At 45.7% G+C, this 25,338-nt stretch overlaps 2 protein-coding genes across 2 annotated transcripts in view; one reads left to right on the forward strand and one right to left on the reverse strand.

The window, feature by feature from the left end:
• The window catches only part of LOC311130753 (sphingosine kinase 1-like), a gene marked incomplete at both ends in the record, with an annotated part of 30,825 nt that extends 14,054 nt beyond the window's left edge, over positions 1–16,771 (forward strand). The window contains 4 exons of the mRNA XM_084163547.1: positions 4,896–5,045; positions 14,060–14,154; positions 14,437–14,552; positions 15,844–16,771. Coding sequence (XP_084019673.1) covers positions 4,896–5,045; positions 14,060–14,154; positions 14,437–14,552; positions 15,844–16,771 — 1,289 coding nt within the window. The remainder of the gene's footprint in view (positions 1–4,895; positions 5,046–14,059; positions 14,155–14,436; positions 14,553–15,843) is intronic.
• Positions 16,772–24,151: 7,380 nt separating this feature from the next.
• LOC311130911 ((E3-independent) E2 ubiquitin-conjugating enzyme UBE2O-like) overlaps positions 24,152–25,338 on the reverse strand; it is a 41,024-nt gene continuing 39,837 nt past the window's right edge. The window contains exon 20 of the mRNA XM_084163723.1: positions 24,152–24,960. Coding sequence (XP_084019849.1) covers positions 24,379–24,960 — 582 coding nt within the window. The 3' untranslated portion in view covers positions 24,152–24,378. The remainder of the gene's footprint in view (positions 24,961–25,338) is intronic.

A 25,338-nucleotide genomic window follows, 5' to 3' on the forward strand; every position in this document is an offset into this window, starting at 1 on the left:
GATTGGTTCATATTCCCGAAGTAGCCACACAACAAATTACCATGCACATCTATCACTTAATTGGACCTAGTAGCCTAGTAAATAGATAGGCTATATGTAGTTCAAGTTTTGTAATCCCATGGGCAGCGCGGTTTATAAAATAATGCCGAATTTAACAGGTGAAAAGTTTGTTTTACATTGAAGTAGGCATATGTATGCTACTGTAAGTACTGTAATAAAACAAAAATGGAGTAGCCTGCCCTAGACAATGTTTCAGAATTCTGCTGACAGGTCCACAACAATTTGCCATTGTGTTCTCTTTCAGAAACGGACACAGTCCTTTGCCAGATACAGCATAAATTACTGCAAAAGATGAACACATTCTGCCAACACAGTCAATAGACCGGTAGCTTATGTCAAATCATTTTACAGTATGAGTAGGCTACAGTATTGCCGTACGATAGGAGCGCAATATCATTGTCTGTTTAATCTGAGAACCTACCCAGGCAGGACATAGAACCCCAATAGTCTATTGATAAACAAAATAGTGAACAACAATTCGTCTGGGGCTGTAGCATTTAGCCTGCTTTTAAATTGTTTGAATATACAATTAATCTTGCAGAATTTGTCAATGTGTGGGACAGGCAGCATGCTTGTTTAGCTTGAAAAAGTCACTGCAAAATATAAATACATCTCAATATTTTTGTACGTGCACAGACTTTTCAGCAATGGAGCACACAGAAATGTTGTGTGAAATTTACGCAATGGTTATAAATGAGGGCCCTGCCATCTCCGTCCCCCCAGGACTTTATTACTTGTTGAGAAGGGTCCACATTTCATAGAAATGGCCCATCAGGCAAAGACATCAGATTAACATCCAATTTGGTTGATATTAAAGTGGTAACAAACGTAAATTCAACTTGGAATGAACCCAAAACATTATTGTTGGTATGTGGTTAAAATTTGGGTTAGAATGAGACATGAAAAACAGTGTGGCTTTTTTAGCAAATTCATGATGTTGACAATGTTGATTCAACCTATATTTTGTGTGAGTGTGTCACGGAATCTGCCGAGGCTGCTCCTCCTCCTTGCTCGGGCAGGTTTCGGCGGTCGTCGTCCCCGGAGTACTAGCTACCACCGTTGTATGTTTCTATGTTCGTTTGCTTTTGTCTGATTGTTGTACACCTGTGGTTAGTTAGCGTTGATTATGTGTCCTATAAGTTCTCGTTTTGTTAGTCATGTGTTGTGTGTTATTGAGCTTCCTGTCTTCGTGTCTGTTTTGGTTTTCCCTCCTTGTGTTTTAGGAGAGGTTTTCGCACTTGTTGTGCACGTTTAGTATTTATCCTGTTCGTTTACACCTGTGTGCGTATCGCTCGTCTCCGGGCACTTTTGCTCGTATTTATCTACTAAAGACTGTTGAACGAAGCTTCTGTGTCCTGCGCCTGATTCCCGCACCTTCCACATACAGCACTCTTGACAGAATAACACACCAAGACTGGACCAAGCAGCGTGTCCAGGAGCCATCGCCAGGGAGATCTCTAGCGGATCTCCTTCGCCTCCTCGACTGGGTCAAGCCGTGTGAGGAAGAGAAGGGCTTGACATGGAAGCAGAAGGGCGAAAGGCTGGCGAGAGATATGGAGACCTGGTCCACGGGTAGGAGAGAAGCCCAGAAATTTTTTAGGGGGGGGCTCACGCCGTGGACGACATTCCTGCTCTCCGCACCAAGTCAGTGGTGCGCTTCGTCAGCCCGGTCCAGCCCGCTCCTGCTCCCCGCACCAAGCCAATGGTGCGCGTCGCCAGCCCGGCCCGGCCTGTTCCTGCTCCCCGCACCAAGCCAATGGTGCGCGTCGCCAGCCCGGCCCGGCCTGTTCCTGCTCCCCGCACCAAGCCAATGGTGCGCGTCGCCAGCACGGCCCGGCCTGTTCCTGCTCCCCGCACCAAGCCTATGGTGCGCGTCGCCAGCCCGGTCCGGCCTGTTCCTGCTCCCCGCACCAGGCCAATGGTGCGCGTCGCCAGCCTGGTCCGGCCCGTTCCTGCTCCCCACACCAAGCCAGTGGTGTGCGTCGTCAGTCCGGCACGGCCCGTGCCTGTTCCACCGGTGCCTGATCCGGCACCGGTCAGCTGCTTCACGCCGGAGCTAGAGCAATCCGCTCCACCAGTGTGCAGTCCAGCTCCGGCCAGCGGGGCCAGACCGGACCAGGGGTACTTTGGGGGGTTGGAGAGGGAGTGGGGATCAGGCCCGGAACCGGATCCGCCGCCAAGGCGGAGTGCCCACCCGGTCCCTCCCCTGTGGTGTTTGGTTGGCGCGGCCGGAGTCCGTGCCTTTGGGGGGGGGGGGTACTGTCACGCCCTGGCTCTGGGGACTCTAGTATGTTGAGCCAGGGTGTGAATTTTCATTTGTGTTCATTCTAGTATTGTGTTTCTATGTTGGCCGGTGTGGTTCTCAATCAGAGGCAACATGAATCAGCTGTTGCTTGTTGTCTCTGATTGGGAACCATACTTAGTCAGCCTGTTTCCCACAGTATGGTGTGGGATCTTGTTCCAGTGTGGTTTGTGTTAGACCGAGGACGTCACGTTATCGTTTGTTGATTTGTTAGTGTAATCATTAAATAAAAGGTATGTTCGCCTTCAACGCTGCGCCTTGGTCCTCTGTTCCCGACGATCGTGACAGAGGGTGTGGTTTGTTAGATGGAAGTGTATTTGGGGCCGCTACAAAGCTTTTATCTCTACTGAACAAAAATATAGACGCAACATGAAACAATTTCAACGATTCTACTGAGTTACAGTTCATATAAGGAAATCAGTCAATTTAAATAAATTCAGTAGGCCCTAATCTATGGATTTCACATGACTGGGCAGGGGCGTAGTGGGGAGCTAAGCCCAGCCAATCAAAATGAGTTTTTCCCCACAAAAGGGCTTTATTACAGACAGAAATACTCCATAGTTTAATCAGCTGTCCGGGTAGCTGGTCTCAGACGATCCCGCAGGTGAAGAAGCCGGATGTGGAGGTCCTGGGCTGGCATGGTTACACATGGTCTGCGGTTGTGAGGCCGGTTGGTTGTGAGGCCGGTTAGACGTACTGCCAAATTCTCTAAAACGACGTTGGAGGCAGCTTATGGTAGAGAAATTGATATTTTTAGAGTGGCCTTATATTGTCCCCAGCACAAGGTGCACCAGTGTAATGATCATGCTGTTTAATCAGCTTCTTGATATGCCACTCCTGTCAGGTGGATGGATTATCTTGGCAAAGGAGAAATGCTCAGTAACAGGGATGTAAACAAATGTGTGCACAAAATTGGAGAGAAATAAGCTTTTTGTGCGTACAGAACATTTCTGGGATCTTTATATTTCAGCACACGAAACAACACGGGACCAACACTTTACATGTTGAGTTGATATTTTTGTTCAGTATACGTCAAGCAAAGTAGGAAGGCTATCTAGGTACAAAAGGCCATGTTAACTGAGGCCATGTGTTATCAAACACTTCAAGAAAACAAGATGTCACTTTAACTGCCTTTTTGACAAGGCACCTACAGTAGACACACCCCATTCCATCTTATGCCCTGTTACGCTAACTATGTCAAAGCCCCGTGACCGAACTCCACCGATACCACAGATCTACAGTACTAATAGGTGGTGTTTCATAACCTAACCTGTGTTGTCAGAGGCTGCGTCCCTAATGGCACCCTATTCCCTTTGTAGCGCACTACTCAAAGGTGGTGCACTATAAAGGGAATAGGGTGCCATTTGGAACACACTCCTAGTCTGCAATACACTGTTTACAGTAGTACAGATACTGTAACTCTGATAGGTGGTGTTTCCTAACTTGTATTGGTGTAGTCTGCGATATATGTTGACAGTTGCTCCAGTAGACGTGGGGTCGTCTAGAAAAACACATCCTGCCAATTTAGGTTTGATGTTGGTGGATGACCTCATCCAGGGAGAATCCAAAACACTGGCCTTGTGCTCCATCCATAGCAAGTCATTCAAATCGTTCATCATCTGTCAAACTTGTTTACCTTGCTTTCCCATCCGTGACTAAAATAATTTAATTTCCTGGAATGGTTTAGCTAGAGCGGACTGATGCAGAAAATTGGCAAAGAAGCCCTGAATTATAGTTCTGAGTGTTTGTCTAATCAGTATATTCTGAGGATTAATAGTACACATAAGGGATGGGAGTTTTTTCTGACCACCAATGTGACCTGAACAGGGAAAATTCTGGTCCCTAGTTATAGGGCCTGGTCATGGAACATGGTCAGGAAAAACTCCTGGCCTTAATAATAGTAACGTCAAGCTTCTCCCTCCATTGCCTATTGTTGTAATAGGAATTTGCAGGTGAACAAAAGAGAAGAGCAGTAACAGATTGAGTCAATAAAAAAATCTATCAGGTTTATTACAAGTTGCAACATTGAGACAACACCCAACACGGAAGCAGAGAAAATGTCTAACTGGCCTCTTGGAGACAGGCCCTTTATGTCTTAATCAGACAGCACCAACTGTTCTGTAAACACCAGCCCGAGAGGCTTGTAGGAAGTAAAACCCAAAAGGAAATGACTGTCAGCTGCTACAGAATCACACAGCAGTGTGTCTTCGATCTACTTCCAGTCTGGCGTCAATCACTATCAACAGATATGAGAATAATCCATAACATTCAGTATTAAGTCTAGTGACCATCTACCCGCACATTGAGTAGAACACTGGAAATCATGTATGTTACAGAAAGGAAAAATTATATAAATATGCTAAACATTGTGTTAAACACTCTAAACTGAATATGAACTTTAGTGATTTTATATTTTCCCATTATAATTGTCTTTGAATGGGATTCTGTGGTTATGGGAATTTCTGCCAAGGTCAACAAAAATTGCAGGTTCAAGATCTCTCATAACCCCTGTCCATGCATCTCTCTGTTCTAGGTGTGCTGTACAGTGAGGTGTACCGTCCCTGCAGTGTCATGCTACTGGTGAACCCCCACAGTGGGAAGGGCCAGGCCCTCAGCCTCTTCACCGGACACGTCCAACGTATGCTCAACGAGGCCGGGGTCCCACACACACTGGTCATCACAGGTGAGTTTAGCGTACTGTATGTACACTACCAGTCAAAAGTTAGGACACACCTACTCATTCAACAGTTTTTCTTTATTTTTACTATTTTTTACATTGTAGAATAATAGTGAAATAACACATGGAATCATGTAGTAACCAAGAAAGTGTTAAACAAATCAAAATATATTTTATATTTGAGATTCTTCAAATAGCCACCCTTTGCCTTGATGACAGCTTTGAACACTCTTGGCATTCTCTCAACCAGTTTCATGAGATAGTCACCTGGAATGCATTTCAATTAACAGGTGTGCCTTCTTAAAAGTTAATTTGTGGAATTTCTTTCCTTCTTAATGCGTTTGAGCCAATCAGTTGTATTGTGACAAGGTAGGGGAGGTATACAGAAGATAGCCCTATTTGCTAAAAGACCAAGTCCATATTATGGCAAGAACAGCTCAAATAGGCAAAGAGAAATGACAGTCCATCATTACTTTAAGACATGAAGGTCAGTCAATACTGAAAATGTCAAGAACTTTGAAAGTTTCTTCAAGTGCAGTCGCAAAAACCGTCAAGCACTATGATGAAACTGACTCCCATGAGGACCGCCACAGGAATGGAAGACCGTTCAGAGGGGACTGTGTGAATCAGGCCTTCATGGTCGAATTGCTGCAAAGAAACCACTACTAAAGGACACCAACAAGAAGAAGAGACCTGCTTGGGCCAAGAAACACAAGCAATGGACATTAGACTGGTGGAAATTTGTCCTTTGGTCTGGAGTCCAAATTTGAGATTTTTGGTTCAAACTGCTGTGTCTTTGTGAGACGCGGTGTGGGTGAATGGATGATCTCTGCATGTGTAGTTCCCACCATAAAGCATGGAGGAGGTGTTATGGTGTGGGGGTGCTTTGCTGGTGACACTGTCTGTGATTTATTTAGAATTCAAGGCACACTTAACCAGCATGGCTACCACAGCATTCTGCAGTGATACGCCATCCCATCTGGTCTGGGCTTAGTGGGACTATCATTTGTTTTTCAACAGGACAATGACCCAACACACCTCCAGGCTGTGTAAGGGCTATTTTACCAAGAAGGAGAGTGATGGAGTGCTGCATCAGATGACCTGGCCTGTACAATCCCCCGACCTCAACCCAATTGAGATGGTTTGGGATGAGTCGGACGGCAGAGTGAAGGAAAAGCAGCCAACAAGTGCTCAGTATATGTGGGAACTCCTTAAAGACTGTTGGAAAAGCATTCCAGGTGAAGCTGGTTGATAGAATGCCAAGAGTGTGCAAAGCTGTCATCAAGGCAAAGGGTGGCTACTTTGAAGAATCTCAAATATAAAATAGATTTTGATTTGTTTAACACTTTTTTTGGTTACTATATGATTCCATATGTGGTATTTCATAGTTGTGATGTCTTCACTATTATTCTACAATGTAAAAAATAAAGAAAAACCCTTGAATGAGTAGGTGTCCAAACTTTTGACTGGTACTGTACAGACAACATGCATGCATGAACGCACACGCGCGCTCGCACCCACACACGCATTCAGGTACAACACTCAGCCTCTTGGCGACTGGACAAACAAAACAGAAATCATTATTCTGTGTCCCTCCACTCCAATTGGCAATGATCCACAAAGCAGCTAATGCCCGTCTCTCTCAAGCTGACCCTCCCTCTTTCTCCCCCCTCTCCCTCCCCATTTATAAATCCTCTGGCTGTTTTCAGCACTAGCTGGCAGTCATTACTCTGATCAAGTGCTGCTGGCACATATGTATGCATGTAGATCCATTATGTAATATGTTATGTTTATACACAAACCTCTGTAAATCTGGTTCAACGTGATGTTATGCCCTATTGATGGGCTAATAATCTGTGTGTGTGTGTGTGATTTGATGTAATTTATAAGCCACATTGATGGGATAATCGTCATAATGTGTGCTGCTACAGTCTGGGGACATTTTAATGATAATGTCCTGGTTTTGCACTGGGCTTCTGGTTCAAAGATCATCAGATGGGTCATATCCATTAGGGCACACTGTAGCAAAATACTTTGCAACTGAAAAGGAAAACATGTTTTTTGTTGGACAAGTTTAGGCAGTCCCAACCATGTTTTAGTACATTTTCTATCGTTTGGGCTCCCGAGTGGTGCAGCGGTCTAAGGCACTGTATCTCAGTGTTTGAGGTGTCACTACAGACCCCCTGGTTCGATTCCAGGCTGTATCACAACCGGCCGTGATTGGGAGTCCCATAGGGCGGCGCACAATTGGCCCAGCGTCGTCCAGGTTTGGCCGGTGTAGGCCGTCATTGTAAATAAGAATTTGTTCTTAACTGAATTGCCTAGTTAAATAAAGGTAAAATAAAAATAAATAAATAAAAATGAATACGACCCAGATGTAGCTTTTGAAGCCCTAAATTTCAGCCCTCCTTTCAGTCTATTGAGTTTCTCTCCCTCTCTCTGTTCTTAAATCACTGCAGTGTCAGAGAGCAGTCAAGAAAATGAATCCCTTTCCCAAAACTGAGAGAGCAATCTTCTGAACACATTCTGAAGGGCTGAATATGTTAAAATTGGAAAATAGAAAAAAGAGTTTAGAACTACCCCAGACTTTGGGGACACACTTGATGGGAAATTAATCCTGAGAACAATGTGTGGATAGATTCAACCATGCTGAAAAGGTCAATGTGAAAAGAAAATATCAGTGTCTCTCGGTGCTAATCCAGTGAGACTGAGGCAGGGCCAGAGCTGTGCTAGCCTATCGGACGGTTAGCAAGGGACTCTAATGAGAGAGGACAGGCCCATTATTGGAGCCCTGGCTGTGTGGCGGTGCCAGAGGGAGGGGAAGGATGAGTCCACAGCCCAGAGAGAGACTGGTTAACTGGGCATGGAGGAGGCTTGGCACAAGGGTCTCAGAGGATCTCTTTCTCTCTCTCTCCATCTTTCCCTCGCTCTCCCCCTCAGCTCCCTCTTGCTCTACCCTCTCTAGGCTGAGAAAAGCCTGTCAGGCACGATTAAATGAATGACAGCACGCTTCTCCTGTCTTCCCTCATTCAATATCAATTCTAACTCCATTTCAGTGGCCTTGTCAGAGATAAGAGAACTTCCAAAAGTCCTTCTTTTAGCTGTGTTTCTATCCATATTTTTCACATTTTGTCCTGAAAATAAGAGTCAGAAAGACAGGAGACTAAGGAAGCATCTCAATTGTCTAAAGTTGTCTCCTCTAGTCTTGTTAGTGTCAATCAGTGCAGATGAAGCAAGGAGAAAAAGAGAGGAAGCCACTGTAGACTATTGACACGTACCAAAGCAAAATGAAAAGGATCTATGGTAGGAGGACGCCTTCTCTTTGTCAGTTCAAACGAAGAAGGAAAGTATACAAGGAAAGGAAGCTACCTTATTGAGGGACACCCTAACAGAAGGAAAGTGTCTGTGGCAGGATGTTATTCTGTTATCTTATCTTCCCAGAGACATATAGTCTTTCCAGTGAGATCAGTGCAGTTGTGACCCATCTAGCATATGTGTTAGCTGTGGTGGTTTTGGAACAGAACAGTAAATGTCTATATTATAGCCTGTGGTCCGTTCTCAATTCAGATGGAGGAAACTAGATAGTAGAAATAGCCACTGTTGACTATTGAGAGTCCATTTGAGACCTAGGAGAATCTGTTGCAGGATGTTATCTTTCCAGTGCAGTTGTAACCTAGCACTGGTTGGTTTAGAACAGTACAGTGAGTTATATACAGTGAGGGGAAAAAAGTATTTGATCCCCTGCTGATTTTGTACGTTTGCCCACTGACAAAGAAATGATCAGTCTATAATTTTAATGGTAGGTTTATTTGAACATTGAGAGACAGAATAACAACAAAAAAATGTCAAAAATTTTATAAATTGATTTGCATTTTAATGAGGGAAATAAGTATTTGACCCCCTCTCAATCAGAAAGATTTCTGGCTCCCAGGTGTCTTTTATACAGGTAACGAGCTGAGATTAGGAGCACACTCTTAAAGGGAGTGCTCCTAATCTCAGCTTGTTACCTGTATAAAAGACACCTCTCCACAGAAGCAATCAATCAATCAGATTCCAAACTCTCCACCATGGCAAAAAAACCAAAAAGCTCTCCAAGGATGTCAGGGACAAGATTGTAGAATTACACAAGGCTGGAATGGGCTACAAGACCATCGCCAAGCAGCTTGGTGAGAAGGTGACAACAGTTGGTGCGATTATTCGCAAATGGAAGAAACACAAAATTTCCTTCGGCCTGGTGCTCCATGCAAGATCTCACCTTGTGGAGTTGCAATGATCATGAGAACGGTGAGGAATCAGCCCAGAACTACACGGGAGGATCTTGTCAATGATCTCAAGGCAGCTGGGACCATAGTCACCAAGAAAACAATTGGTAACACACTACGCCGTGAAGGACTGAAATCATGCAGCGCCCGCAATGTCTCCCTGCTCAAGAAAGCACATATACAGGCCCGTCTGAAGTATGCCAATGAACATCTGAATGATTCAGAGGAGAACTGGCTGAAAGTGTTGTGGTCAGATGAGACCAAAATCGAGCTCTTTGGCATCAACTCAACTCGCCGTGTTTGGAGGTGACGACCCAAGAACACCATCCCCACCGTCAAACATGGAGGTGGAAACATTATGCTTTGGGGGTGTTTTTCTGCTAAGGGGACAGGACAACTTCACCGCATCAAAGGGACGATGGACGGGGCCATGTACCTTCAAATCTTGGGTGAGAACCTCCTTCCCTCAGCCAGGGCATTGAAAATGGGTCGTGGATGGGTATTCCAGCATGACAATGACCCAAAACACACGGCCAAGGCAACAAAGGAGTCGCTCAAGAAGAAGCACATTAAGGTCCTGGAGTTGCCTAGCCAGTCTCCAGACCTTAATCCCATAGAAAATCTGTGGAGGGAGCTGAAGGTTCGAGTTGCCAAACGTCAGCCTCGAAACCTTAATGACTTGGAGAAGATCTGCAAAGAGGAGTGGGACAAAATCCCTCCTGAGATGTGTGCAAACCTGGTGGCCAACTACAAGAAACATCTGACCTCTGTGATTGCTAACAAGGGTTTTGCCACCAAGTACTAAGTCATGTTTTGCAGAGGGGTCAAATACTTATTTCCCTCATTAAAATGCAAATCAATTTATAACATTTTTGACATGCGTTTTTCAGGATTTTGTTGATGTTATTCTGTCTCTCATTGTTCAAATAAACCTACCATTTAAAATTATAGACTGATCATGTCTTTGTCAGTGGGCAAACGTACAAAATCAGCAGGGGATCAAATACTTTTTTCCCTCACTGTAGCCTGTGGTCCTGTGGCTTGTTCTCTATGGCTGGTCCTCAGGGGGGGAGAGCGTGCGGTGGTTCTAGTGGTTCTACATCCCTCAGGCTGTCCCTGTCCCTGTCCCTGGGTGCTGACTAAGCTGCCACAGCGTGTCCTCCAGCTCCCAACCGGGTTGACTTATCTATACACACCACTGCCACTTCTGCTCCAGCTGTTGACCCAGAGTCTCCCGTTAGACACACACTCAGTGCAGCCTTTGTGAACAGGTAGTCACCCACGCACACATGCGCACACACACACGGCAAAGAAAAGGATCCCTGCTATTTCTGTCAGTGTGCATTATGGAGCCCTGGTGCAGTCGGACCTAGACCATTGAATGGTCCCTTTTTTAAATGTCATGTCTGTGTCCTTACTTCACTCAGCCCAGCATCGTTTATACCCTAGTGTGAGATGGGTTTGGAACCTCCTTTTGTGGGAGGCAGGGTCAGTGAGAGTGTGGCTGGGAGGAGAGGGACAGAGAAAGAAGAGTGAAGTAAAGTGATGGTATATTGGTGGTATTGGAGGTTAAGCCTCACACTCTTTCTTTTTTTTGGAATCCCAGAGTCTGAATTATAGCTTCTTTAGAGGGACAACAATGGCTGCTCTGAGACCAACCATGAAAGACACGTGCACGGCCACACACACACTGTAGAGAACAGGATAGTTGTCCACACACACACACACACATACACACTGTAGAGAACAGGATAGTTGTCCACACACACACACACACACACACATACACACATACACACACACACACACACACACACACACTGTAGAGAACAGGATAGTTGTCCAAACACACGTGCACACACACACACACTGAAGAGAACAGGACAGGATTGTTGGCCAAACACACACACCTCCCCTCCAGCCATGGGTCAGTGTAGAGCAGAAAGGAGCAGTGTAATGATTGTCTCATTCCACAGAGCCACAGAGCTGGGAAGAGGAAGAACGACTGCTTGCAGCCCAGAGGCTGAGCCGGTCAGTCAAGTTACACTACAGTACTGCACTGCATCCAGTCCCAGACCTCATATATTTTAACACTCATAAAATGATAAAAAGCACCAACTTCCCTCCATGAGCAGTCTGTGTGTATGTGTGTGTGCATATGTGTATGTGTGTGTGTGTGTGTGTGTGTGTGTGTGTGTGTGTGTGTGTGTGTTAAAGTAGTATCTCCCCTCTTTTTTGCTATCGGCTACTGTCAGCTATCCCCATAAACAGTAAAGGGAGTGTGTTAACCACATCAATATTAACATCTCCTCCTACTTAGCAACCAACCTCTCCTATTTTACAGCTCTGTTGCCCTCCGCCTTAAAACTGACCGCTTATATATACACACACTATGTTTACAGCCTCTGCATATGCAAATGTAATGAGACTGAGGAGACTGATGAAGGGAAATTGATTTTCTCTGCCTGTATACTGTTCTCAGGCCCAGCAGGAGGGTAATGAATTAAAGGTCTGTATGCGTCTCAAATGGCACCACATTCCCTACATAGTGCACTACTTTTGACCAGAGCCCTATAGGCCTTGGTCAAAAGTTGTGCACTATGTAGGGAATAGGGTGCCATTAGGGAATAGGGTGCCATTTGGGACGCAGCCTCAGTAATCGGATGCCTCCCCTCGAGGCCTATGTTGCCGAGTGAAATGCTCTCTACTGTTGTGTCAAGACCAGCATAAAACGATACAGCGAACAATCACACTACTGTATTGTAGACTACACACACAGAAAGGAAAAATAGAGATTGGGTATTGCTGTCAGTGTCAGTGGGTTTCAGATGCAAGTCCTCCAGTACCCTCAACAGTACACATTTTAGTTGTTGCCCAGGACAAACATACCTGATTCAACTTGTCAAGGGCTTGATGATTAGTTGACAAGTAGAATCAGGTGTGCTTGTCAGGGGGCCACAACAATAATATGTACTGTTGGGGGTACTGGAGAACCGGAGTTGGGAAACACTGCTATAAAGTATCTCTGTGCAAAGAGACACTTACGCCTCGATCACACCGGCAGCATCATTGCATTTTGGTACACCAGAAGTACATTCATTTCCAATGGAACGCTGCGTTTGCCTTGCAGCATTGCGTTGCCGAGGCAGTTGCAGTGTGTTCTGTGTGGTGCATACGTTGGATTTATCGAACGTATGCATCAAACTGTATGCATAGACGGCTGTAGACCGCTTGACAGAAATGGTAGCAGAAGGTGAATGATGAGCTTTTGTGGCACACATATCCAGATGATGCTGCGTACTATATCGGTGTGATCAAGGCGTTAGGCTGCGTTCACACAGGCAGCCCAAATCTGATATTTTTTTCACTCATTTGTCTTTTGACCAATTTAGATCAGCTATGAAAAAGATCTGATGTGATTGGTCAAAAGACCAATTAGTGGAAACAAAGATCAGAATTGGGCTGCCTGTGTAAAAAGAGAGAGGTAGTAATAAGATTCATTGGGGAAGAAAGAAAAACGTGGCTTATGCTGTTAAGCTTGAGTGGCTACAACCAAAGAGCTCTTAGATGGTCTGGCCTTTTATAAAGAGTGTGTTTTGAGGAGAGAGGAAATACGTTTGTGCGTGTCACGGTGAGAGTGTGATACTAATATTAACCCTGGCAGAGTGTTAGGGAAATGTGGTGGAATAAAAAGTGTGATTGAAAAGTAATGGTGGTGATGATGATACAGGAAGCAGTACCAGTCACTCACCATATATAGACCACACAGGAGGTTGTTGGCACCTTAATTGGGGAGGACGGGATCGTGGTAATGGATGGAGCGGAATAGGTGGAATGGTATCAAATTTGATGCCATTCCATTCGCTCCATTCCGGCCATTATTATGAGCCGTCTTCCCCTCACAGCCTCCACTGATAGACTACTGCCCCATTAAAAAAATGAATTACAGCTCTAGGAGCCATTAGTACAGATCTATGATCTGTTTACCCTCACCTAAGCATAACATTAACCATACAGGGAAATAACACAAAACTGACCTTAGGTTAGTGCTAGGGGAAACGTAATCCTGCTCCTGGTGGAATGATGGGTACAGTTCTAGGATAAGCTTACCCTCACCTAAACCCAACCTTAAATATTAGGGGAGGAACACGCAATCTGACCTTAGATCAGCATCATAGGGGAAACGTAATCCTACTCCTGTTGCAATGTACAATCTGCTGATTGCCCCAGTCTAATTTGATGGAGTGCCTACCGTAATTTGGCTTTGTAATCTAATTTGCAATGTGATACTGCATTTCATTAAGGTGGCATATCAACTGTCCTCTCTGCCCTAAAGACATGTGCTGCTAGCCTGGTCACAGGAGGTTGGTTGCACCTTAATTGGGGAGGACGGGCTCGTGGTAATGGCTGGAGCGGAATTAGTAGAATTGTATCAAATACATGGTTTCCATGTGTTTGATGCCATTCAGTTGACTCCGTTCCAGACATTATAATGAGCCGTCCTCCCCTCAGCAGCCTCCACTGAGCCTGGTACTGTAGGTGGGATATCAGTTGTCCTCTACTGCTCAGTCTAAAGAAGCCAACTGGCCACCGTTTGCTAGCCTGTTACCATACCTTCCATGTTCCCTTTGTTTTGTTCAGCTATTGTATTCACAACAACTTGATTGGAAAGTTAAAGGTCTCACAACTACAAAAGAGGCCACGCACGCACACACATAAACACACGTAAACATACTCTTCTTCCATGTATGTTTTCAGAGCGGCAGAACCATGCCAGAGAGTTGGTGAGAGAGGCTGACCTGTCACAGTGGGAAGCTATAGTCATCATGTCCGGGGACGGACTTCTGTTTGAGGTGAGGTACAAAATACAATAATCCATTCCTGCCAACATGGCATCCATTTAGCTTCTAAACCTCACCCAGTTTGCTGAGATCCGTGGCTCTACCTGACCTTGCTTATTGTTGCACAGACACCGATTTTAAGCCTATTTGTGGACTCACCAGCACTTTAAATGGAGAGTTTCCACTGAAAGTGCACTTTAGTTTAGACCAGGCCTTATCTTGGTCTGTGAAAGTGGCCCTAGATCTGGTGAGTCTCTGGCTGTTGGGTGACCCCTGCTCTATCTGTTGCCACAGGTGGTGAATGGCCTGATGGAGAGAGAGGACTGGGAGGAGGCCATCCAGACCCCACTGGGCATCCTACCGGGGGGCTCCGGTAACGCCCTGGCTGCCTCTATACACCACTACTCTGGGTGGGTGACACACCAATACCCCCATGTAGCAGTTAATTAGTAGCAGTTAGACACCACTACTCTTGGTTGGTGACGCACCAAGACCCCAATGTAGCAGTTAGACACCACTACTCTGGGTGGGTGACACACCAAGACCCCAATGTAGCAGTTAGTCCCAACAATGTAATTTGAAAATGCATGCTTCCCCCCTCCCCTTCCTTGAACTAATCAATCTGGCATGATTGGATTGTGGCAAGTAATGCATTGCTTTGATGTTTCCCATGTTGGATCAGTGATTAGGAAGGGAATAATGACTGAACAAGGAAACATTAATTAAAAACAAATCTATCCAGTTGGGTGAGAAATATACTTCAAGGAAGACCGAAAAGAAGGATGCACTATAGACAACCGTCTACACAGTCACAGGGCATACTACTGCCCATACGTTTGACAAACTGTATTGGGTAAATCTCCAGAATCAGTAACAGAGAATAAACCTAATGCTGCTGGCTCTTTCTTTAACCAACACAGTATAGAACATCAACACAATGAATCACAATTGCACGACCAGCATGCCCTCCTGTCTATCGTCTCTGCCCGCCACCAGAAACCCCAGTCAACCAGCCACACAATGAGAGGAAGGACCCAGAGTCTGTTTTGTTCTCTCTGCCCTGCAGGGGGATCCAGAATATGATCTGCTCTGTTTTTGATCAACAGTGGCTTACTGTATCACCGGTTGTCCTATGTATATAGGCTGGTCCCAGATCTGTTTGGGCTGTAGGCTATAGGACGCAATGGTAAAACGGGTCAGTTTATAGATAGTACCCCCTCTACTGGTCGTTAAAAGATACTACACCCCAGTGGCTAATGCAAAAGTGACTAATGCAAAAGGACATACTAAGAAAATAGCTCCAACTGGTCCGATGTTATTGTTTATAAAAACAATGTACATAAACCGTGATAAAAGAAAGCCAAACAGACACCCCAATGGCTAGAATGGTGAGCCTAATGACTAGGTTGAATATTGAATACAAACTGAATATGGATACGCTGCCATATGGACGTGACCCCAGTGGTATGGAACTCCATTGAGACGTCATTATCTAATTGGCTGTGATGTAGAGGAGAAAAGACAGCAGGCTGGGTGGTTGATGTGGGGCTAGTGGTCCCATGACCTCTCTACCGCCTCACCCCCCCAGCCCCCAGCTGGGCTTGTCTTTGTTGTCTGTCGTGTATACCGCTAACTCCCCCCTCTCTCTCCCCCAATCATCTTCCTTCTTCCCCCCTCTTTCTCTCTCCTCCCCCCTGACAGGGCCCAGCCGGTGTCAAGCGAGGAGCTGCTTGTCAGCTGTGGCTTCCTGCTGTGTAAGGGCCTGGTGTCTCGCATGGACCTGGCATCCGTCCACCTGGGCTCCAGTCCCTCCAGCCCTACGCGCCTCTTCTCCTTCCTCTCGCTGGCCTGGGGCTTCGTGGCTGACGTGGACGTGGAGAGCGAGAAGTACCGCCACGTGGGCGCCGCCCGCTTCACCATGGGGACGTTGGTCAGGTTGGCATCGTTGAGGGTGTATAAGGGCCGTCTGTCATACCTGCCGGTTGACAAGGTGGATGAAGCGGAAGAGGATGGGCAATCGCCAGTCTCATTGGAGGAGATGACCAGCGTGTCACCTCAACACCAACCGCCATCGTCTGCTTTCTGCTCCTCCACCCTCCTCTGCCGACCTTCGAAGGACTCGCCGTGCCAGAACGCAGCCCACCACACCTTCCACAACTCCTGTAACTCAAACAACGCCTTCAAGGCGAAGAAGAGGGAACCCATGTCCGCTAATGCCACCCTAACGGGCCCGCCAGACTCTCTCCTGGTGCCCCTGGACCAGCCGGTGCCCAGCGACTGGGTGGTGGTGCCCGAGGAGGACTTTGTCCTCATGCTGGCCATGTACCAGTCTCACCTGGCAGAGGACCTGTATGCCGCGCCCGACTCTACACTTGATGACGGACTCATCCACCTGATATACATCCGAGCAGGCATATCGCGCACTGCCCTGCTTCGGCTCTTCCTGGCCATGGAGAAGGGCACCCACCTTGCCAACAACTGCCCCCACCTGGTGTACGCCCGGGTGCGGGCGCTGCGGCTGGAGCCCTACTCGCCCAAAGGGGTGATCACAGTGGATGGGGAGGTGGTGGAGTATGGGCCGGTCCAGGCCCAGGTACACGGCGGGATGGCCAGGCTCATCACTAGATGATAAACAAGATCCACTGGATGGATAGCTAGCGTTAGCATTTTATGCTAATAGATATGCTACGCTAGAAGCTAACATTATTTAGCATTTTCTGGACGATGCTAACAACTAGCGTTAGCATTTTCTGGACGATGCTAACAACTAGCATTAGCATGTTCTGGACAATGTTATGCTCACATCTAAAGGGTAGGTGGGATCAATGGACTTTTTAGTCTTGGAAGTGCCATGATGGAGTAGCAAGGCTAGAACAAACAAAAAAAATCCACAATGGGTGGGTACGTTTTATTTCTACAGAGCCCAATGTTTTCAATCTCCCCTTCTTGCCATTAGTTTGCATTTAGGCTGTCCCAAAATGGCTTCCCACTAGCTAAAAGCAACTGACCTTTAATTGGCTGTTGCAAGCTATGACATTTAATATATTACTAGAACTGAGGTGAGAGATAGATCAAGAGCTCTGCTGTCTTACTCCATAAGCATAACTCTATAAAAATGAATATTCTCACCCCACTGCAAACCCCACCCCCATACCTACCCACCCACACATACAAACATTGTCCTTACCATGGGGACATATGATGTAGGGCTTGGCCAACAGTGAGAACACCTCAAGCAGTGTCAGTCACCCACCCTGTCCCTCACACACCCTGGGCATGCTTTATGTCTATGGGAGGGCATCACTAAGCTGCCATCACAACTTGAATTTTCTTTCTTATGCAACAAATGAGGGTTGTATTGATGCCTTCATTGCTCTCTTCCGCTGTGACGTGGAAATATGGAAGATACATACAATCTCCGGGAGCCAGCATTGACATTATTAGAAACCAGCTCATTTGAACTCAAGTAATTAGGGGACTGTTGCGCCGATACCGAAATCAACCCTCAACCATTGATGCTCAATTACAATAGGATTGTTTTTGATTAACTTGAAGCTTGAATCTCGAGGGCCAATAGTTTATGCTAAGGCCTAGACCCTGACCCTGGACAACTTGATGACCGGTTTTGGATTTGAAAAGATTGGAGTTTATTTTGGATTAGGTATTGTTGTGATTAGCTGCAAACGCACCATACTTCCATGACTTCTTCAATCAACCAGCCACCTTACATTGACATGCAAACAAATATACTAAAGACATATCTTCAAGTAATTTGATATGTGCTTGTTTTATACCTCATATTTTCATGAACCACTAGCTTTAAATGGCCTAGAGTGAGAGAGACTGCCCTTACGTATTGTGCTGTGGCCTGTCCTGCAGAGGAAGGCATGCAGCACAGGTCCAGGTTAAGGGATTGATGACTTGTAGTGCCTGTATCAGGTCTCCGACTGCAGTCTTTCCCCATACACCTCCCCCCATCCATCCTTCTCCTCCATCCAATCCATCCATCCCGACTCCTCCTTTTCTCGACACTGCAGTGCACCACAGAGCAGTCCCAGTCGCTTTTGTCTGCCTGCAGCTACAGCTGACACCCCAACAGTACAGACCCCTTCCCCTTCTCAGCCATCATCACCTAGGTGTCCTTATCATAAAGCTTTAAACACACAGAGAAGATTAACTATGAAATGATGACAAGCGCAACCAAAGGCTAATGTGATGCTAATACAGTAGCTAGCCTGAGTTCACGCGCTTGTCACAGCCTTCGGTCCTGATTCTGAACTCTCGGAACGAGGGCGATTATTCTGCCTTAAACACAAAAGGAGGGGAGGGGACACTTGATTAAACAGCACATTGGTCAGGGGATGGGGGGATGGGAAAGAGGGAGGGATGAGGGAGAGTATTGACTTGTTAAATGCTGCATGAGGGACCAGCATTGTGTGGGATTCATCCCAAATAGCACCCTATTCTCTATAAAGTGCACTAATTTTGATCAGGGCCCATAGGGCTCTCGTCAAAAGTAGTGCACAATGTAGTGAATAGGGTGCAATTTGGCACATAACCCCTACTCCACAGATACACTGCTGTGGAGAATGAACATAATGTTTAACATAAGGTTCTGACTGACAGTGAAAGAAATATGTTTATGTTCATATTGTTCTTTGGAACCACAAAGTGCCCCTGATATGACTGAGTGCACGTTTGGCCATGAGATTTTCCCAAAATGCAGAAATGTTAGTTTCATGTTTTGATATTGTGCAATGACTGTGGCTTTGATGTTGTAAACCTGCCCTCATTCCAGACTAAATAATTATAATGGGGAAGACAAATTCAATTTTTAAAGAAATTTGATTTGAGCTGTGCTACATGCGGAAGAAAGCGCCTTGCATTGATGTTTAAAGTACAATGATTTACTGCGCTTTTAACCCTTTCAGGGGCATGAGCTCATCTGGCGTTCCACCCCTACTGATTAATTGATTGAGCTCTGCTGGCGTTCCTCCCCTACTGATTGCCATTTTAGAGCAGCAGCACATACATTTCCAATCCTTACCTTGGTCGCGTTCCTCTGCTCAGACGTTGCATGCATCAACCAATGGTTGTGTGCCACGTTATCGACTGACAGATTGCTACATAGGTATTTTTATGTGTCAGCTGTCTAGGAGTTGTAAGCTCTGGAAGGCGTCGGCAACACCTGGGCAGAGGAACGCGCCCCATAGCATGCTGGGAATCAATGAGTTATGATGGAAAAATGGAGGTGAAAATATAAAGACGCACATGACATCAGTCGCTTATTTCAGTTTCTCCATGAGATAAATTGTTGTTCTGACTCCATTGATTGTCACAGGAGTTTTCTGCTTGGCTCGGGCTTGAAACATGCTCCAAAAAAATCCATTCCTTATAGCTAGCTTGGGCCATCAGTTTTTCCTGACCACTTCTCTTGACAAGAAAACTCTGGGCCCTACTCATAGCCTATGCAAAGTCTGCCTGCCTTTCTGGTGATGCAGTCCCTGGCGCTTTCTCAATTGTAACATTTATTACCCTCTTCATTTTCTCTGCTTGTTTGCACTGATTGGAAAGTATTTGGCAGATGAAAACATCTGGCATCTAGGCTGGCAGGCTTTCACCTGGTCAGTTCTTTCAGATCAGAGCAATGCAGAGAAAGAAACGAGGACATATTTTAGACGATTGAGAAAGAGCCCCTGAAAATGTTTGGTGTGCCTTGAACATGTCGCCCCTTCATGGTGGGAAGAGGGGTGTGTACTGTACTGTCATGACGCTTAGACTTTGGATACAACCCTGATACCTGTCCTATTCATTTCCTCATTGGATTTATGATGAGACAGAGCTACTCCTGTAACCCATTTCCAGTTGAATTGAGTGCTTGCTTAAGAACAGAAAATGAGGATGATGAACCTTAATGTCCCAGTTTGTGAAATATCTGGCACAGACCCTAATATACTCAATTGTTGACACTTGAAGGTGTATAGCTAAATAACTTTGTCGGGTACTATATCCCAAAGATCTTTGATTTGTTAGATGTTAAGACGTCTTACTGCTGCTGTTTGACTGTTGTCTTGACAGTTTTTTTTCAGGTGTATTTGGGAAAGTAACTGTTCTTTTTACAAATCTTGATGATTGATATTCTTTACTTGATGAGTTGAATATAGAGCTCCATTTTTCTACTTGGCAAATGTTGAATTAAAAAAATCAAATAAGTGAAAACCAAAAAATGTTACTTGATTGTTTCTTTTGAATAACAAGATTAAGTTGCTGTTTTGTCCTTTTGAGTGAGGTCAAAACACTGTTGTACAACTAACTTTAATCCACCACAAGCGACAACCTGTAACCATACTGCTTGCAAAGTTTAATGCATCACTTTAAAACAGCTCTTAAAGCAATGAAAGGAACTGTAAAAAAAAATTACAAATCAAGAAAAAAGAATTCAGCAAATGTATACACATGTCCCAAGCGTTCACATGACCACTTACAGATCAAGTTTGTTAAATATGTATTTATAGTATAATCATGACTTCTGTACAGAGGGATCAGGCTAAAAATCATACGTTTATTAGTTTACCAATACAGGCCACTGTGGAAATGTTCACATCGTACAGTCAAGTCTTGTGTCCGTTCAAGGCTTAAAGCAACACGTTACATGCTTTGGCTGGAAATCTCTCGCAGTAATGAATAAGTCTGAATAGAAACACACAGAAAATAGTACATAACTTCATGTGCTTGAAATCCTCCATGTTTTCTTTCGAGACCTGGCTTCACATTTTTTCTGTTTTTGCAATAGTGGAGAAACAAGGGCATGAGAGAGAGAGATATCTAAGGTTGCAAACACTGAAGGTTTGCGGGAACCAACCAAGGCTGCAACGCTACAAGTACTGCAGCCTAAAGTGGGAGAGCAAAGGAACGTCCTTAAGGGCTTACTGTACAGGCAGCAAAGGAGAAAAGATGAAGAAAGTCGAGGAAGAGAAGTAATGGAAGCCTGATTGCCATGCTTGGTACAGGAATTGGACTTTAAAAAAGGTGGAAGGCGGGGAAAAACAAAAAAAACAACATCCCATTCACCTGTCCTTTTCTTCTTCACAATAATCAGTTTGTCTCACGCTTTGCACTCAAACTAATTTACAATGGCACATTGTACTGTCTCACACACACACTCATGAACACTAAGCATTTAGCATCTTTATTCAAGCAAAAGGATTAGCCAACTCCCTCGTTTTTCAGTTCACAGGTAAGCACAAGGGGAATGGACCAACAGTATAATATCTGGCAAAAAGCATGAGCATAATAATATATTCCAGATGGATGTAAACAACGACTGTTCAAATAACCCAGGAAGCACCATCAGAACTAGCCCAGTTCCAGATCTGTTTGTGCATGCTTGCAAAGTTGTCAAAGACCACACAAACAGATTTGGGACCAGGCTATTTAAGAACCAGGTGGCGTTAATCTCTGCACTTTCTTTCACATTACTCCTTTTAACACTTGATCCTAGATCTGTTTGTGCTTATATCAACTACTAGTCAGAGGAGTTGGTCAAAGCACATACAGGTCTGGGACCAGGCTACTTTCATTCTTTGGACCACACAATGAAAGGAACCACTGACCCCTGGTGGCCATACAGAGAATAGCTCCCTGCGTTAATAAATGGAACACAATGTTTCACCCAATTCAAGCAAGTATAAACGAACCAGCAATAATTTAAAGAAATATTAAAGTAATATCACAAAATACAAGCATGACTATGCCATGGGCCATGTTGTCAAAAGTAACTCATTCACCCTTTAAACTGGGAAAATTAAAAAGGGAGAGTGTTCCGATCTTGGGGACAAACAGTGACACGCCATTGTGCTCCAGGCAAGGGCAAGAACAAAACAAAATCAAGTATAATCTTATCAAAACATTCTGCATCCACACCCAATCTCGGTCTCCAAACTTCAATCAATCTCCATCACTGAACAAACAGCAGTTGAGAGGAACATTGGAATACAATGGCTAAAGCTGTGTAACTTCACCATTCAACTTCTGGGCTGAAGTTGCCATTCTCAAAGCAGATCTGGGATCAGATATTTTGTTTTATTTATTATTAGTTGTATACATTTTTCCTACCTCCGAAGTCCAGGAAAAACTGATCCCAGATCTGATGTTAGACGACCAACCTCTGAACACTGGAATGGGGGTGAATGTAGTGGGTGTCAGGCGGGGGTAACAAGCAGCTCTGTACATAGGGTCTGATAATATATTAAGAAGAACAATTCAAGTAAGGCAACATGTTGAGATGAGATAGAACTCATGTAGTGATGGAATGGATAGCGTTTTGTTACTCGTCATGTGCACTGTTGTGGCTCCGCCTCTAGTAGTAGCCCAATGAGTGAGCAGAAGAAGAGGATTGTGGGATAGTTCTGGAGGACCATTCTGAACGACCAGCCTCAAGGTCAATGAAAGCTGCAAGGAAGGAAAAACATCACTACCTTGAAGATGGAGAAGGTTAAGACAACGTAATAATTCCATGGCGAAGCGTTAGAAAATAAACATTCATTGGACCAGCGCCAGAGCGAAAAATGAATGGAAGTTAATGTTAGCAGTACAGAAAGTTTGCCATCAAAGGGGAAAATAAACATAATCATAGTGAATGTCAGCTAACTACTCAGCAAACACATAGCATAACTGTTTCTGTCATTCTAATCATTTAAAAAAAAATCTAATTATCTACAGCCACAACTTGATTTCCCGACTGCTGGTCACATTTTCAATGCTAATCCTGTAGAATAAACAACGCTGCTGGTCCAATGAATGTGTTTATTTTCTAACACTGCCGCATTAAAATATTACGTTGTCTTAAACTGTATATTTTCAACCTAGCCTTGATCCCTTGTAGAATAAAAAAAGATGTCAAGTTGAGTCTTAAGACAGAAATGGGTGATATAACTAAACGTTTGTACAGTGTGACAAAGTTATCAAGTCTTAGAATGGAAACTTTCTACAGTCAAATATATTAGAGAGCTAATTTGACCTTACCTAGAGACACTGTCCTTCATATATTTTTACATGTAACTGCACACCTCTATTCTAGAGCCAGGTCTCTCCTCAGGGATATACCGTAGGGCTTAGTAGGTTATATAACAGTAAGTAGTGATTATTATGTAAACTTGTCACTCAAGTATTTCTGCAACGACACGTTTTTGGTGTGAGCGATTGGCGAGGAAACCAGCAAGGACATAGCAGAGTGGAGCGGTTGTAGGTGGGCAGTTTATAACATTCAGATAGTTAGTGTGTGTCTCTAGAGCGAGAAAGAACGAGAGGAGCAGGGCAAAAAGCGAACAACAAGTAATCTACTTTAAAAGAAACTCAATACGTCAGCATGTCAAAAGGTGCCCAACCCTGCAGAGATTGTCCGTTGATTGGAGAGTGCAGGGTGGTAAAGGGGCACAGGAGCAGTGCTAAAGGTGCCCTTCAGGGTCAAAGGAGCCAGGCATACTGGGAAACGTAGTTCAGAGAAATCCCAGTTTTGAGAATCTGTCCGGGTTGCCCTTTTTGACCCTGCCGATTCCAGGACGCCATGGCTACTGTAACAGTCTCCATTATTGTATTTTATTTTAGATCCAATTGACCCAGCAGAGTAACATTTTAAATTTGTGCTAAGAAATCAAATTTGTGGTGACAATTCCCAAAGAATGTCTCTCTTCAGGTAATTCCACTACCCCTTACAGCAGCTATAGACGATGCAAGTCAATGGCACCTTTTTTAAATCAAACCAGCTTCTCTACATCTCTCCTTCCTTCCTTCCTCCCGCCCTCCCTCGTCCGTCAGGGCCTAGGAGGGCCCACGAGGGGCAGACGTGTGGCGCTGCCTTCCAGTCGAGGCCCCCGCTCCTTGTCCAGCTGTCCATGAGAGCTCAGAAGGTCCGATATGGGGGGGGGGGGGGGGGGGGGGTTTAGATCCCCATAAGACACTTCCACTCCTCCCCCACCCCCCCAACTCTCATCTGGCCTCTGGACATTGAAGGAAAGCGCATACACCCAGTTAGCTTCTAGTGGTCTGAGGGAGGGGAGGAGGGGGCAAGAGGGCACTAGATAGATGGCCGAGGGGCAGGGGCACTGGGCAGCAGTTGGGCAAGGGGGATCAGAGGGTACTGGGGCTATTTGGGAGATAATTGGGGGCACAGTGCAGCTCTTGGAGGGTGGGCTGAGGATTGAGGAGGAGGAGGGCGTTGGGGGAGGCACTAGTCACTTACTTGTCCTCTATGTGGTCGGGGATGGAGGCGGCGGCCAGGGCGGCTCGGTACTGCATCAGCACGCTGCGCACGCTCTTCACAAAGCCCTTGGAGAGCGGAAAGAGGGGGAAGCCAATGTCCGGGTATCCGCTCCGCTCGGGCAGGAAGCTCCGGTAGCTCTTCCTGCGCTTCTTTGGTCGCACCGCCGGCTGGCTGCCGCCAGCAGAGTCCGAGGAGGCCCCCCTAACCGACCCAGAGACCACCACACTCGCCCCGGCCACCTCACTGGCCGAGACGGCGCCGTCGCAGTCCAAGTTCTGGCTGAGCTCCTGCTGGGAGGCGGCGGTGGTGGAAAGGCTCAGGGCAGAGTCCTCCAGCTCTTCATCCCCGGTGCCCTGGGGCTTGTTGGGGGTGCTGTGGGCCAGCAGATCCAAGGGGAGCGTCTCGTCCAGAGGCCCCACTGAGGGAGGCCTGTCCCGGGATGGTCTTGGCGGAGGGCCTCTCTCGGCTAGCTCGTGGAGCTCCAGCCAGGCCTCCAGGCGGTGCACAAGGCGCCAGCCACTGGAGGTGAAGTGCTGCCGGATCTCCTGCTGGAACACCTGTTTGGAAACAGACAAAATAATGATTATGGCTCAATCTCACCATGATCTGAATCAAAACCTATAATAATAATAATAGTTTATTCAACTTCTATAGCGCTTCAAGACAAAAAACAAACAAACAAGATATCATGACAGGTCAACCAGTAGAGGCCAAGTCTTCCCTCCGAAGATGGAGGGTCAGTTGATGGCTTGAGCGGAGGGAGCTGGTCCGAGGATGGTAGATGGTGATGGAGAGGGCAAGTCTGGAAACCAGCCTGAGTCTTATAGCCACTGGACTTCTCCTCTTCCACTCTGTGTAGCACCCACTTGGATGATGCCTCAGCAGATCTGGGCGTCAGAAAGTTCATCACACAAAGTTCAGAATAGTAGCCAGTA

This window comes from Coregonus lavaretus (genome assembly GCF_964263955.1).
Source record: "Coregonus lavaretus genome assembly, chromosome: 6".
Classification (NCBI taxonomy): domain Eukaryota; kingdom Metazoa; phylum Chordata; class Actinopteri; order Salmoniformes; family Salmonidae; genus Coregonus; species Coregonus lavaretus.